Source organism: Candoia aspera, chromosome 3 (genome assembly GCF_035149785.1).
Source record: "Candoia aspera isolate rCanAsp1 chromosome 3, rCanAsp1.hap2, whole genome shotgun sequence".
NCBI lineage: Eukaryota > Metazoa > Chordata > Lepidosauria > Squamata > Boidae > Candoia > Candoia aspera.
The window spans coordinates 156,617,063-156,633,035 of NC_086155.1; the positions used below are offsets into that span (position 1 = coordinate 156,617,063).

General features: G+C 38.6%; 1 protein-coding gene across 1 annotated transcript in view; it reads left to right on the forward strand.

The window, feature by feature from the left end:
- Nucleotides 1–15,973, forward strand: part of PIEZO2 (piezo type mechanosensitive ion channel component 2) — a 224,439-nt gene that overhangs the window by 43,144 nt on the left and 165,322 nt on the right. Inside the window, exon 2 of the mRNA XM_063299098.1 lies at nt 11,660–11,755. Within this exon, the coding sequence (XP_063155168.1) occupies nt 11,660–11,755 (96 nt within the window). The remainder of the gene's footprint in view (nt 1–11,659; nt 11,756–15,973) is intronic.

Sequence of the window (15,973 nt, forward strand, 5' to 3'; positions counted from 1 at the left end):
CCATTCCTCCATTGTGGGTAATGCTGAATCTTTCCATCTTTGTGCATACAATAATCTCACTGCAATTATCATGTACAAAAACAAAGTTCCATAATTTTTTCCAACTGTTTGTCCATCAATCCTAAAAGAAAAATATGATGAGCATGGTAGATTTGTTGGGGTGGAAGTTAAAATGTACAGCACTAAGACTTTGATACTGGGAATTTATGCCCCAAATGAGGATAAAGTATTATTTTACAAATGGCTTATAGAGAGATTAATAGGTTTCTCTTATGAAAACTGGTGTCTGATGGAGGATTGGAATGGAATGATCTCTCCATAACTGGACAGAACGTCTGAGAAAAATATTAAAATCACTGAAGGCAAATTACCAAAAGTTTTCTTTGACTTGATGGACAATTTAGAGCTGGTTGATATATGGAGATGGGAAAATGGCAGTTCAAGAGAGTATGCCTACTTTTCTGAAAGAAATAGATCCTTTTCAAGAACAGATATGATTTGGACTTCAAAGGACTTCTTTACTAAGGTTTCTAAGGTAGAGAGATTAGCAAACACTTTTAACGGTAAATATATACTGTCCCAAAATGAAAATAGCTTTGTTGTTTCCATTTATAAGAAGAATACTGTTGGATCGTATTGAAATCCTGTATAGTGCAGGATTCTGTTTCACACCAAAACCAACCACATATCTATTGGAAATCCATAAGCAAGGCAGCATAAAAACAAAACCTCTCTCTCGCTGTTGCTGTCTAGCAACTGGGATCCAGCCTGTGATCCTAGATAGCCATCATGACTGGTTCATCTCATTTTTAAAGCTGTCTAAGTTGGAGGCCATCACAACCCTGTTGGAAAATTCAATAATTTGTGCACTGTATGAAGAAATACTTCCTAAGAATACTTCTTAGAGATGGGAATCTTTTCCAAAATAGCAAGCAATGAACAAGCTTCATTTTTTCTGTGACAAGCCCATATATCCTGTTGTAGTTAAACACTGCCATCTAGGGTTTCTGAGATTTTGCACCAGTGTGCTGAACTGAGAATGAACATATCTTGACTAAACATCCCAAAGTTAATGCTAGCCATAACTGGAGCCTTTTTATAATATAAATATGAGTAGCCTCAAAATAATATTTGCTTGTACAGCTGGAGTCTTACCACCAAAGATGGGATTTATTTTGTTATTGGATACAACACTTATTCTTGGAAAAGGGGGAAATTCTTTTATTTTTCATGAATAGATGAATTGATATCTACATAGAAGAAAGTTCAAAGATGTGCATCATTTTGCTCTCTCTCAAGCTCTGTTCAATATAAGGAATTCTATATACGCTGTACCAACTAAGTTTTTATGCAAACTAAAATGAATTAGCTATATTAATTTGACTTCATTAATTTTTATACAGAATTCTAGGTGTGTGACTTTGTGCCTTCCTGTTTCCTTCCCCTTTTCTACCTTCCCCCATATATTGTTTTAATGCCTTGATATTTAATTGCATTTTTTAAAAGTAATTTCTCCATAAAGCCTTCCTTACCCAAGATTATACAGCTTGTAGCTACTTTTTAAGTTTATAGGATGTATCTTCTAGGCTTCGTACAGGTAAATCCAAAGTGCATTACTCTTTTATTATTTTGGTAGAGTAGACAGATAGCTTGGCAATAGATCTTAATAATGCTCCCAATGGCTGGGCAGACCAGAGCAGACTCCACCAGCCTGACGCCTTTCAAGATGTGTTGGGACTTCATATGTGGGGAATGTTCAAGCAAGGATTAGCCTGGGATGACATCATCCATCATTGGGAAACCCTTGACAACAGTGGGTTGCAGGAGGAACCATTCCAATACCCCTTTTAACATTATGCCAGAGGGAGAACATTGTTATTAATGTAATAACTATTCTAAATCTCTTGAGAGACAGAAAGGCAGAAGAGAAATCTATTAAAGCATTCCACTCCCCCCCCCCCATAAGTTTCCCTCCATTTAAAGGACACATCAGTTTAATTATCATGGTAATGTAATCATGTAATACGTAATCATGTTTTTTCTACAAATAACTAGATTACAATAATAAATTCTGTGTGAATGTTTCACCTTTAACCGTTAAAAATTTGTCTAAGAAGCTGCATGAACAAATGTTCTAGAAAATGGTGCAAGGGTAATATAAACAAAGTAGAAAGTATTAAACCATTCCAGCTATTTAGTCCCACATTCTAGATTTTATCAATAGCCTGTTGTAGTTCATCAGTAGTTTTGTGGTTAAATCTACAAACACATTCAACCTTTAAAAAATCTTCAGATGATTTAAAGTATACACACATACTGTAAGTTCTCAAGAATTCAGGCAATAACAGACAATACTGGCCAAAAAATGTCTATCAAGTCACAAAAAGTCAGAAGTAACCAAATGACTGAACAGCAAAAACCAAATAAAATATATACAGAACAACACAGATGTCTTTCTACAGACCATATACATAAATATGTTAAATAATTTCAGGTGATGGGTTTTTTTTATAATGCTAAGAGGAAAGATTGTGCAGTTAACTTTTTCTACATGGAACCACGTACATCTAAGAAGTAGGAAAAGACAGTAGTGGACATTTTGAGATCAATTATTATTGAAGGTCAGTTGTTTATTTAATGCTTGAGGAGGAGAGTCCCCTGACCTAAGAAATGAAGAGCAAACTGAGGAAGAATAATGAATGGAAGGTAGACAATATGCAGTTGATTCTCTTGGACATGATTAAGACTTTATGTTTAGCATAGGTGAGAACATACATGAGAGCGTAAGTTTAGCATAGGTGAGGACTATGCCAAAGGCATCAGGGAAAACAAGTCTTTTAAGGAGAATCTTGAAGGACATTATGCGGATATTTCAAAAGAGACGTGACTGGAAGGACGTGTGTTGACCCATAGTGAAATGAGAGAAATATGAAAAAAATCTGTTTTTAAGAGGACAGAAGAAATATAGTGTTTTAGCAATACCGGTGCATTACCAGTACTTTGTACCTGTGAAGGTGACAAGTTGCAGAGGAATGATTGTATATATATCTGGTGGAACTCATCTAAGTTGCTGCTGTGCAGAAATATGGGCTGATGTCTTCTTGTGGTCTGTCAGCTAGATAAGTATTTCTTCCCTCCTGAGAGCTGTGCTGCTTTATTTTCTCTCATGTTGCTATTGTACAATGATGAATGATTGGCTATGTATTTATGTGATCTAATAGTTTATTTAAAATGGCAGTAGCCTTGGTATTTTTAGTGGACAGCATTCTTTTTCAGAAAGGCAACAACATCCCATTTCTGTGCAAAATGCCTTGCACATTATGTGGTAGATTGGTTAATTTAAATTTCTGTGTGCTCACTGAAGAGTGCCCCTGTCACTTCTGGGATGAAAAAGAGGGGCTTTTCCCAAGAAGATAGAGTTCCAATGCAGAAAGTGGGAGAAAAATTCATAATATCTTATGTAGCTTTAATATGGGGTATCCATTTCTCTTTTTAAATATTTATACATTATTTTAGCATTATGATTGCATTATCTATTATCTGTTACCAGGACCTGGGAATCTCCTGGTAACAGGGAGCCTGTGTGTTGATTGTATCATATGTACAACTGATACATTCTCTCTGTGACCTTGTTTCTGTTTCTGTCTATTTGTTTTTAATGGTTTTTGAAGAATGTTTTAATTGTTGCTTTTATTGTACACTGCCCAGAGTCACATTTTTGAGATGGGCTGCCATAGAAATTTGATAAACAAACAAACATCTATTTTTCTTTTCTTTTTCTTATTTTGTTTCCTCTTCCTCCCACTCTTCTAATGTTCTCCAAAGCTATAGTTGTGGCCCTCCCTCTCTCCCTCCCTCCCTCCCATTCATTGATTTTATATTTCTGATTTTATCTTTGTACGTTTTCTCCACTTCAAATATTTTAAAACATTTTAGGAAGCAATGGGTAAGTGGATATATAAGAGAAAAGAAGAAAAAGGGTTCTGTGCCAGTAACTATAATACGATAACAGAGTTCAAAGGGGCTCCTGCCCAGTGCAACAATCTCAGTTAAAGCACCCTACACAGATAGTTGACTTGAATACATTCAGCAAAGGGTGGGTAATTGATTCAAATAGCTTTCAGTGTTTAGGAAGTTTTCCTAACATTCAAATGGAATCTGCCTTTTGTAATTTCAATCCATGATTCTCTATTCTGCCATTAGGGATGATGGAGAACAGGTCTTAGCCTTCTGTGTGACACATCCTTTCAAATATTTGAAGAGCGCTATCATTTGCCCCTGAGTTTTCCTGACTGAGGAAAATAAAGTTTCCCAGTTTCAACACACTGCTAACTCATATTCAGTTTGTAATCAACTTCTGTTTCAAGATCTTGTATATATATTATTTGCCCCTGAGTTTTCCTGACTGAGGAAAATAAAGTTTCCCAGTTTCAACACACTGCTAACTCATATTCAGTTTGTAATCAACTTCTGTTTCAAGATCTTGTATATATATTATTGCCAAGCCAGGTATTACCCCATTCTATTCCTGTGCATTTGGTCTTTCTTTTTGTAAGTGGAAAGTGTTGGGATTTACTTTATTAAATTTTAATTGGTTATTTTCAGTCTTTTTCTGTAACCCATCAATATTGTTTTGCATTTTGCTTCTGAGTTCTAGGGCATTAACTGTCCCCCCCCAAGTTTGATAACATAGTTTTCATGAAATATGATAAGAGAATGAGAGCCAGTGAAAGGAATCGTCATTTATTATGAATAGTGAGTGCCTCCAATTCCTGCTGTGCTGCCTCATTGTGGTGGAAGGTGTTCCTGGGAGGGATGAGCAAAGAATGTTGGGAGTATATAATTCCAGCAGGGTCACCCAAAGTGTGAAGATAATCCCAGCTGCCCAGCTAAAGCAAGCAGGCACCTATACTGGGCAACAGCGATATAGGAAGATGCTGGAGGCAGATGACTGGCTCAGGTTGGCAAAGGAGTGAGAAAAGGCTGTGTACTTTCCCCTTATTTATTCAATCTATATGCTGAATATATATTAAGGGAAGCTGGATTGGAAGAAGATGAGCAACCAGACTTAGAAATGACAATGAATATATCAGTGGTGGATCGCTTCTGCCTTTTAGGGTCAACTATCATCAGTAAAGGAAAAAGCAATCAAGAAATACACCACAGACTAGCACTTGGTAGAGCAGTCATGAAGGCCTTGGAGAAGATATTCAGATGCCATGATGTGGCTCTATCTAAGATCAGAATAGTGCAAGTGGTGTACCCTGGGACACTCTATGGAAATGAAAGTTGGACTTCGAAGAAGCAGAACAGGAAGAGTCTTTATGCTTTGGGGCTTTTGTTTTGGTGAAGACTCCTGAGAATACTGTGGACAGCCAAGAAAACAAACAAATGGATTATTGAACATATCAGTCCAGAGTTCTCACTCAAGGCACAAATGACCAGGCTCAAATTATCTTACTTTGGACACATTATGCAGTGAACTAGTTTTCTGGAGAAGGCTCTAATGCTGGGAAAGGTGGAAGGAAAGAGAAGGATCTGGATTTTGTCTTGGGGTGGTTGAGATGTGATCTTTCAGTGGAAGACATTGTCATCAGTCCATTCCATGGGCAGATCACTCTCTGGTTGCCTTCTGGCTCTCTGGTGTCACACCCTCCCCCAACCAAGAGATAGGGACTGTTCAATAGCCTACCCCCCACCCCCAGGTGCTTAATGGACCCTGTAGAGGCCCAGAGAGAGCTTAGCATTTTCCCTGAGGATTTGGTGGGCTGTTCAGCTGAGGCCTTAGTTGCTGCCTGGATTGGGTGGGTGGTGGAGCCTTGGACTGCATCACCTCTCTGTGGCCTCTCCCAGTGTGTTGATCCTGGGATGCACCTTGGTTTAGCAAGGAGCTCCTGGAGATGTATCCATCCTTGTGTTCCTTGATGTCTCAGTGACTTTTGATCCTGTCAACTACAGTATCCTGAGCTGGCTCTGTGGGCTAAGGATAGGGGGCATTGTTTAGGGTGCTTCTCTTCTTTTCTCTGGTGCTGGTTTTAGTTGATGTTGGTTGGGGGGAAAGATCACTCCCTAGGTCCTTCCTCTGTGGGGTGCCATAGGATTCTACTCTCTTTCCCCTCTTATTCAACATCTGCATGAAACCCCTGGGTGTGGTCATCCACTGGTATGGGGCTTGGTATCATCAGCATACTGATGATACCCAATTATTTATTTTGACCCCAGGCTAGCCAAGTGAGGCTGTCAAGGTTCTGTCCCAGTGCCTGGAGGCAATGTGGCAGATTTCGGCAGTGCCGCTGGTTCTCAGGAAGGAGGGAGCACATTCCAAGGAGGTGGAGGAGATAAGAGGAGGCACAGTCTGGGAGGCATTGGTGGGAAAATGAAGAGGTTCAGGATAGCCCCACCCCTAGAATCCTCCAGGTTATTTCCCCTTAGGTTAGTTAGAATAGCTTTAGTTTGGCAAGATTCTGTCTATAAAGGTGACCAAATAAAGAATTGGTGTTTGAATGGACTGACTCTTCGTTGTTCTTGGGCTGAGCCTGACAGGCTGTATGGATTTGGATGGGGAGGAACCATCTATGTTTCAATCCTACCAAGACTGAGTGGCTGTGGGTGTTTGGGCTACTTAGAAATGGAGATATAGCACTGCCCCATTCAAGAATGGTACACAATCTGGAAGTCTTTCTAAACTCACAGCTCCTGCTCAATGAACAGGTGGCAGCTGTGGCCAGAACAGCTTTTGCACAGCTTTATCTGGTGTGCCAGTTGCACTGTTTCATAGATCAAGAGGCCCTTCAGACAATCACTGATTCCCTACTCACCTCACAGCTTGGTTATTGCAATGCACTCTACCTGGGGCTACCCTTGAAGACCACCTGGAAGCTTCAACCAGTCCAGAATGCAGTGAGGCGGATGCCTCAGTATGCCCATCTAGCACTTCTGCTGCATGCCAGTTTGCTTTTTCAGTGCAATTCAAGGTGCTGGCTGTTACCTATAAAGTCATTCGTGGCATAGGGACCGCCTATCTCCCCTAGTATCTGCCTGGCTGCTTCGATCTACCAGGGTTGGTGTGCTCCAGGTTCCTTCAATTAAACAGTGCTTTCTATCATGACCCTGGAAGTGTGCTTTCTCTATCAGTGCCTGACCTCTGGAATGAAGTGTCCTAGAGATCTGGGGGGCTCTCAGCTTAGTGGCATTTCAGAAGGCCTTGAAGACCTGGCTCTCCACCATGGCTAGGATGTTGCAGCCCCTTCTGAGGAGCGGTGTGTGCTTTGTTGCTGCCCAGTTTTGTCATATTTGCTTCCTGGGTTATATTTTATTGCAACATTGTTTTATTGTTTTATTGATTTCCTGTTTTCTTGTGTACTGCTCAGAGTCATTGGGATCTAAGAAGTGTACAAATTAAATAAATAAAGCAAAAATAAGATGATGACCAGCAGCCACATGAATGGACTCAGTTCCAGTGGTGATGGGTGCACCATTGGAAGACCTAGGGATCCAGGTTCAGGACAGATCATTCTAGAGAAAATTTACATGGTAACTAACATGATAGCACATAATCAGTGAATAGTGAGGGAACTGAAATGTAATAAGAAGGGGAAGAAAGTTCTATGATCATGGTTACATATGAAGCAGTCATTTAGCCAAGAGAACTGATAAGGGCGCGGTTCCTATATTTATTTTCAAGGAGTATGTATGTATGTGTGTGTGTGTGTATGTTTTCACATTAGGGGTGAACATGGAAAATATAGAAGAGATTGGAATAAAAAATAAAGACAAGGTTCTATCACCAGTTAATAAACATCATTAAGAAATGAGCAGTGATTGAAGAAGAATGATGTCGGGGAAAAGATGAGCATGTTAGACTTCAATTTGAGATGGTGACAGGTAGATAGTTTAGACTGTTGGACATGTTATAGAGTATGCAGTTATCTGCAACAGCTGTTAGACTTGTCTGATCAAATGTTTAAGTGAATGACAAGGAGAAGAATTTCTATTCACTAGATCTTGAAGAGCATGATTCAGTTAGTTTTGAGTACTTTGATTGGCACTAATTGAAGCTTAAGGTTAAGCCTTGCCTAGCTGCAAACATAATGCTCAGCTTAATGTTAAACTTTTTGAAACTTTTGGAAAAAGTTATCCTATTAAGCTGAAGTACATTACATCTGCCAGTTAGCAATTTGCCCTTTAGCAGTCTTTAAAAATGTGATACAGCAGCTGTGTTCCCTTCCCCCCACCCCAGGATTGCTTACATAGTTAGATATAGTTACTTACAAAGTTAGATATATGAATACACACACACACACACACACAGACTGTACGTGTGTGCGTGCGTGCGTGCGTGTGTGTATTTGTATGTGTATGAGAGAGAGAGAGAGAAGTGTGGAAAACAGCTGGAGATATAGATAGATAGATAGTTACACACACACACACACACACACTTAACAACTGTAGGACAACAGAAGAAAAGGTTTAATAAAATGTTGCCTTTTATTTATTGCCATGATGCAGTCTTCATGCCTATGGTTAAAGCAAGGGTCTTGTTTCCCTTAAAAGGTAACAAATTTGTGATGCACAAGCTGCATAGACTTCAGTATATTGGAAGGATCCACTAAGACTTAAGTCCCATGTTAAGCACACTTACTTAGAGTTGGTTATTATAATACCCTTCCCCTCTAAGCAGCTGTACAGCAAGGCTCTCACTTTGATTCCCATACTGACCTCTTGCCAAAACTCATCCCAACCCAGTTACTATTTTCCCATGAAATTTCCTTGACTGCAAAGAGCGCTTGAGGCAGGGGGTGGGGGACTAAAAAGCAGTGGAGGGTGGTTTTTAGTGAGAAATTATTGTTTAGGGAGAAAAGTATTGATTTTTTTTCAGGTGAGTTGTGTTCATGTTTCATTATATACATGTACATGTATGTACGTGTGTGTGTGTGTACCCACCCATGCTTAATGTAATATATATTATGTGACTTCAAGTTAATTTGCAGTGATGTTGTGGACTGCTTTGGAAGTGCTGCTTAGCTCAGTTATATACCTATTATACAACTGAAGATCTTGCTTCTTACAAGGTGTTCTAGAAGAGCATAGGATCTCTCCCTATGCTTGGGTTGCATAATTTAAGGAAAGTTCCCATGAGATGGGAGAATAATAATTTGATCAGGAACAAATGGGTTCTCTTGGCTGCTGAGGCTAAAATAGATAAAGAGCTAAGCTGCCATCTGTCTTCATAAAAAGGGGGTCTTTCAAAATACTGTAATCCGATGGAGTAGCTCTCTGTGAATGGCTCCTGCCTGGCTCAAACATTCATTCAAATTGGAGGGGTATAACTTTTTAGGTTGATGACTGCCTTAGGGCTTTGAACTGATGCCAAAACTAAATGGCATCAGGATAAGGACATGGGCATGACTAGAACAAGAACTAAATTTGAGTTAATGTAAATTGAGTTGTCATTACTCCAATAAGTATTATGATCACATGTCATATACTGTATGATATAATTTCTCCCTTCTATCACATTAAAAATTACTGTTTGATGGTAATCTTTGAAGATCCACTGGGACTTTTGTTAAGGCTTTGGGTGGGGAGGGGGCTGCAATCATGTGCTCCAAATTGAAATGATCCAAATGTTAGTGTGACCAAATTATGTGCATTGTTTTAATGGAATTGACTATTCCTTTGTAAGGAGTCATTCTGCTTTAGGAACATATGTGATAGTGTCTATCCATGAGTTATTGGAATGTTATCCCAGCTGCATGAGAGGAATCCATAGAAAATAACTCCTGTATAATTAGGTAATATTTTAAAAGCCACAGAGTAATTGCTGATTCTTCCTTTAGGCCCACAATTTTGATGCCTAGCAGGGACACAAGTTGTCCACACTGGTTTTAGAAATTGTGGTTTACAAAGCGATGGAAATTGTTTTTATTATTTTTAAAACAGGTTCATTAGAGGAAAGAGATAAGTGAACTTGTAATATGGGTTTCACAGGATTAATGCTTTAGTTTGATACCTCTACTTTCTGGACATAAGGAAATTCAGAGAAATGTTGTAGCTACTAACATTTTTGAAAATTTGATTGGAGGGCATTACTTTTTTGTGCAAATAAATCAAAATCTCTAGTCTTGTGTTGACACTCTTGCCTTTAGATTATCTTGTGTGAAAAGGCTGAATGTGGTGGGTCTCATTATCATCTTTTAACATCTATTTTAATATCTATTAACATCTGTCAATATGGTTGGATTAAGCTAGCTTTTTTCCTTTACATTTCAAAATGGTATCTTTTTAATATACTTCTATAATAGTCATCATCTTTTATATGATTCTTGGACATAGAAGTATGCATAAGTATACAAGGAATCTTTGCAAAACTTTGATCAATACTTGCCCCCCCCTCCCAAATTGGCTTGTATATCAAGATCATGTTTTATGAGTGAGAAGGTGCTCGAATGCTTGGATGTTGATTTCTCTCCTCCAGGCTGTGATCTTTAGATATTTAATGAAATCTTGTTTTAGAAAATTGCAGAACCACTGGCTAGGCATGCTTTATGGCAACAAACATTATACTGTAGCCAGTGAAAGGAAAATGTTCAAGGATAAGAACTTCTATACATACAGATAATCTCTACATTCTGAACATTTGTGTATTAATGAACAGACTTGTTCAAATGGGCATTTAACTGTTTGCTCCACATGTTGCTTAAGGATAAAGCTTCACTAAATTCCCTGGAGGGGTAATATAATTTTCAATTATTTCTTGGGGCTTTTGTGATAAGGAAAATTAGCCCAGAGCTGCAATAGGAGACTTCTAGTGTCAAACAAGAAGTCTGTCATTAAACTAGCATTTGAGCTAAGTCGTCTTTCTGTTTGAATCATAAAGCCACCTAGTTTTATTCTTTAAGGAGTATTCTAGTTAAAAATCTAGCAAGCTCCTAATATCATCTTTAATTTCTTACTCTTCTGCCCCTATCACAAAAAAGAATTCCTAGGTATACTTAAGAAATACAAAGATGGGTGGCTGCAGCCCAGTGATGGTTTACTAGGATGATAGATTGAATCTTCAGGAGGTAGAGTGATGGCAAGATGCAACCTTGAGAGTTTGCCTTCTAGAAGTGGGTATTCTCTCAGAGGCCATGTTTCCTGTGAGAGCCTTTTGGTGAATAGCATGCTAGGCCAAGGGCTCATGACTTGTTTTCAGAATTTCAGGTATATTCACCAGCTCCCAAAATTTATTTACTATGCTTTAGTAAATGTATTTAAATGTATACTGTAAATGCATAATTTATATATGAAGATTTGGTAATGACTATATATTATATATGTGCGAGAGCCAGTTTGGTGTAGTGGTTAAGGCACCAGGCTAGAAATGGGGAGACCGTGAGTTCTAGTCCTGCCTTAGGCACAAAGCCAACTGGGTGACCTTGGGCCAGTCACTTTCTCTCAGCCCTAGGAAGGAGGCAATGGAAAACCACTTCCGAAAAATCTTGCCAAGAAAACTGCAGGGACTTGTCCAGGCAGTCTCCAAGAATCAGACACAATTGAACAGATGAAAAAAGTATTATATATACAATACCTTGATCTAGACAGCATGCTATCATATTCATTATTACCCTCATGTTACCTATACAGACTTATCTGTCTTTCTCCCTTCTCTCTACAGCATGTGCATTCCGCTACAATGGGATCTCGTTTGTCTACCTCATCTACCTCTTACTCATTCCGCTCTTTTCTGAACCTACAAAAATAACAATGCAAGGTAAGCATAATGTTCCTGGCAGATGTATTTGAGGTACGATAGATGCAACCACTGTGTACAATAAAATTGCTTCTGCATCCTTTTTAAAGAAGTTGAATCTCTCTCTCAGAAAGATATCACAGTATGAAAGAAAATTGTATACATTTTAATAATACTTGCATTTATAACTATTTCCTTGTCTATCAATTTCTTGACGCTGGTAGCTTCATAGTTTATTGAAGTACAGTTTGTTGAGCTATGCTTCTTGGTGTGTGCATTGTATTCAGCAGACTATGACTATCAGGGTCCAAAGGCGTTTAAGGAAACTTAATTTTTTTAGGACATTGCTTTCTTACCATTTAGCTGTACCAGTCTGAGATGGATCATCTGCCAGCAGAATACCTACTAAGAGCTTAAAATCAGTCTACACAGCTCTTCTTGGAGAAGTCTTTGGAAACAGAGACACTACACACAGTCTATGTTTGTATATAGTTTGCCATAGAAGTGAATATGTATTTATGTGCTGGAAATAGTATGTGCTTCCTTCCTGTATCATTTTTTTTTACACTCAGAAGCAGGAACTTGGGAATTGATTTTGCAATACAGAGTAGGATGGGTTCACTTTATTTACAAGTTTTCACTTATTATGGAAATCTTTACCCTTTTTGTGAACACTTTATGTACCTTTGAAAGGACCTACGTGAATAAAAAATCCATATGGTTCTGGTATGCTTGGCAACATTCTCATAAGTGGGAAGCTACAAATGTAGAAAACTATGGAAGTAAAAAATAAATGTATAAAGCATCACCTCAGATATCCAATACTTCACAATCTGTCAGTCACTTTTTATCAGAAAACAGGGCAGAAAAATGTCTAAATGTGAGCTAATTTATGCTTAGGATAACAGATGACAAATTAGATTTAAAGATTAAAGAAGAATGTAGGTGCAGTTTTCTGAGTCATATTTTTTCATCATATTGATTTTATGTCTTTTTCCTAGTTCTTTCTGTGAAAAGAAGAATGATTTATGTGCTAAACGTAGCAGTTAACTATAATTTAAAAAGAGTCTAGTAATATACAAAACTTCCAGGTCAAGATATTTAATGCTATTTTTTAAAAAAGGTGTTCCAAGAAATTATAAGCAGCAACCATGTATAAGTCAGGCTTTCTCCATTCATTATCCAGAGAATGATAGGATTAAACATTGTTTCTATTGAATCAGGTAGTCCAGTGAATGTTAATGTTTTAGTATTTGCACCTTTATGCAGGTGTCTTGGATCTTTCCAGTTTTCTTTGTGCAGTGCATCTCTGAATAAGATGGTTGCATATTAATTGATTCATTGTACTTGGCTCCATAGTGTTCAGTCTGAGGTTGGTTAGAGAAGTTTATTATATTTTGACAATTCTTACTGCATATTTAGCGCTATATTCTTAGTCTCATAAGAACCAAGTCAGTATAAATTACCCTGCTTGGCTGTGACATTTGTCTGAGGGTGGAATGGCTGAAAGTGATGGGTAACATTCCTGTGCCTCCAAAGATAAACCAGGCCCACAACTGTGTAAGAATTCTTTTCCTGTTCAAATGACTGTTCTTCACTCTAGTTCTTGATGATTCTAGGGTCTGAGAGAGACAAATCAGCAAGTTTTTGACCTGAACCTATGCAGAGAAAGGGAGATATAAAACTCCTGACTATTGTCTTGCGCTCTCTGGGGTGGATCTTTTAGACTACTAATCTTAAATGTTAATAACCTTAATAACCTTAACACTAATAATGATCTCTCCATCTTGTATAGCAGAACATATAATCTTGTTAGTGTACTGCATCCCCGGTCCTAGCAGGAAGGTTTAATAACATGACCGTTCCAAGATCATTTATGCCTCTATTGGGTTGGAGCAAACATGACACGGCCACATGTGGTACTCTCTGTATCAGACCTGACATTCTTAATTAATAATACTTTGCTAACTAATAGTTTAAGCTGGCTAGTGGATTGGTCTCCAGAAATGTCTGGGAAGGTTGCCAAATTTTGTGGAACTGTAATTGCTTTAACAGGGCTCTGGGTTTAACATTGGGAATTTTTATGAGTTTATTTACTCATGTCTGGACATGGTTCACTGTTCATTTTATTAAGCATTTGGCTCTTGGTATATTCAGTTTTTATTTTGGTTTTATGGGAATGTGTTTTATTGGTTTGATCTTTGAGTGTAATCTGACTAACAAATATGCATAAACCAGAGCATGGCCAAGCTTAGGATCTCAGTGGATGGTGTGCTCTAGTTAACCCTTTTGTTTCAGGCCCATCTTTTGACTATCAGAATGGTACCTCATAGTAGGTCCATGTATGGTTCTCCTCCTGTTTCCAGTGAGATTAAAAATTGGAGATACTTAATAATGCTAATTTGAAGTTCCGAAAACTCATTGGTCAGTCACAGCTAAATGTTAAAGCAAAGTAACTATAAAATGAAGTTCTGAAAGAAGAGGGTATAGAGCAACCCAGCTTTTTCCTTCTATTATTTTGGACATTCCTAACTTCTTTTCCTTTTCTGTTTATTTTTGGACAATTCTATTCTTATGTTTTATTGGCTTAATAGTATAACTGGCCTCCAAATAATTTGCTTCATTTTATTCTTCTGTTAGGTACTTCTGATGCAGATTCTGGATCTTTCTCTTTCTTTCTCTTCCTTCCGGTTACACTTTGTTCTACTGGCAAAAGATGCTTCTGTTATTTTCCATTCTATCTGAATTTCTCATGTGTTTTGAATTTTTAGTGTGCATGTTTCTTTCTTTCCTAGTCATAGTAATAGTAATGGTAATAGTAAAGGTAATAGTAGAGCCAGTTTGATGTAGTGGTTAAGCATCAGGCTAGAGACTGAGAGGCCGGGGGTTCTAGTCCTGCCTTAGGCACGAAGCCAGCTGGGCGCCCTTGGGCCAGTCATTCTCTCTCAGCCCAAGGAAGGAGGCAGTGGCAAGCCACTTCCAAAATCTTGCCAAGAAAACTGCAGGGACTTGTCCAGGCAGTCTCTGATAATCAGACACTACTGAATGGATTAAAAAAAAAAGTAATAGTTGTAGTAGTAGTAGTAGTAGTAGTTAGTTTGCAATAATTAGTTCTTTTAAAAACAACAGACCTGGCTTAATTTTTAAGTTCTGTTAAACAAAAACATTTTACTGTTTCTGTTGTTATAATTGTTGTTTATTCATTTAGTCGCTTCCGACTCTTCGTGACTTCATGGACCAGCCCACGCCAGAGCTTCCTGTCGGTCGTCAACACCCCCAGCTCCCCCAGGGACAAGTCTGTCACCTCTAGAATATCATCCATCCATCTTGCCCTTGGTCGGCCCCTCTTCCTTTTGCCTTCCACTCTCCCTAGCATCAGCATCTTCTCCAGGGTGTCCTGTCTTCTCATTATGTGGCCAAAGTATTTCAGTTTTGCCTTTAATATCATTCCCTCAAGTGAGCAGTCTGGCTTTATTTCCTGGAGGATGGACTGGTTGGATCTTCTTGCAGTCCAAGGCACTCTCAGAATTTTCCTCCAACACCACAGTTCAAAAGCATCGATCTCCCTTCTCTCAGCCTTCCTTATGGTCCAGCTCTCGCAGCCATATGTTACTACGGGGAACACCATTGCTTTAACTATTCAGACCTTTGTTGTCAGTGTGATGTCTCTGCTCTTAACTATTTTATCGAGATTTGTCATTGCTCTTCTCCCAAGGATTAAGCGTCTTCTGATTTCCTGACTGCAGTCAGCATCTGCAGTAATCTTCGCACCTAGAAACACAAAGTCTTTCAATGCTTCTACATTTCCTCCCTCTATTTGCCAGTTATCAATCAAGCTGGTTGCCATAATCTTGGTTTTTTTGAGGTTTAGCTGCAAGCCAGCTTTTGCACTTTCTTCTTTCACCTTCACCATAAGGCTCCTCAGTTCCTCTTCACTTACAGCCATCAAAGTAGTATCATCTGCATATCTGAGATTGTTAATGTTTCTTCCGGCGATTTTAACTCCATCCTTGGATTCCTCAAGCCCAGCATGTTGCATGATGTGTTCTGCGTACAAGTTGAATAGGTAGGGTGAGAGTATACAGCCCTGCCGTACTCCTTTCCCAATCTTAAACCAGTCTGTTGTTCCGTGGTCTGTTCTTACTGTTGCTACTTGGTCGTTATACAGATTCTTCAGGAGGCAGACAAGATGACTTGGTATCCCCATACCACTAAGAACTTGCCACAATTTGTTATGGT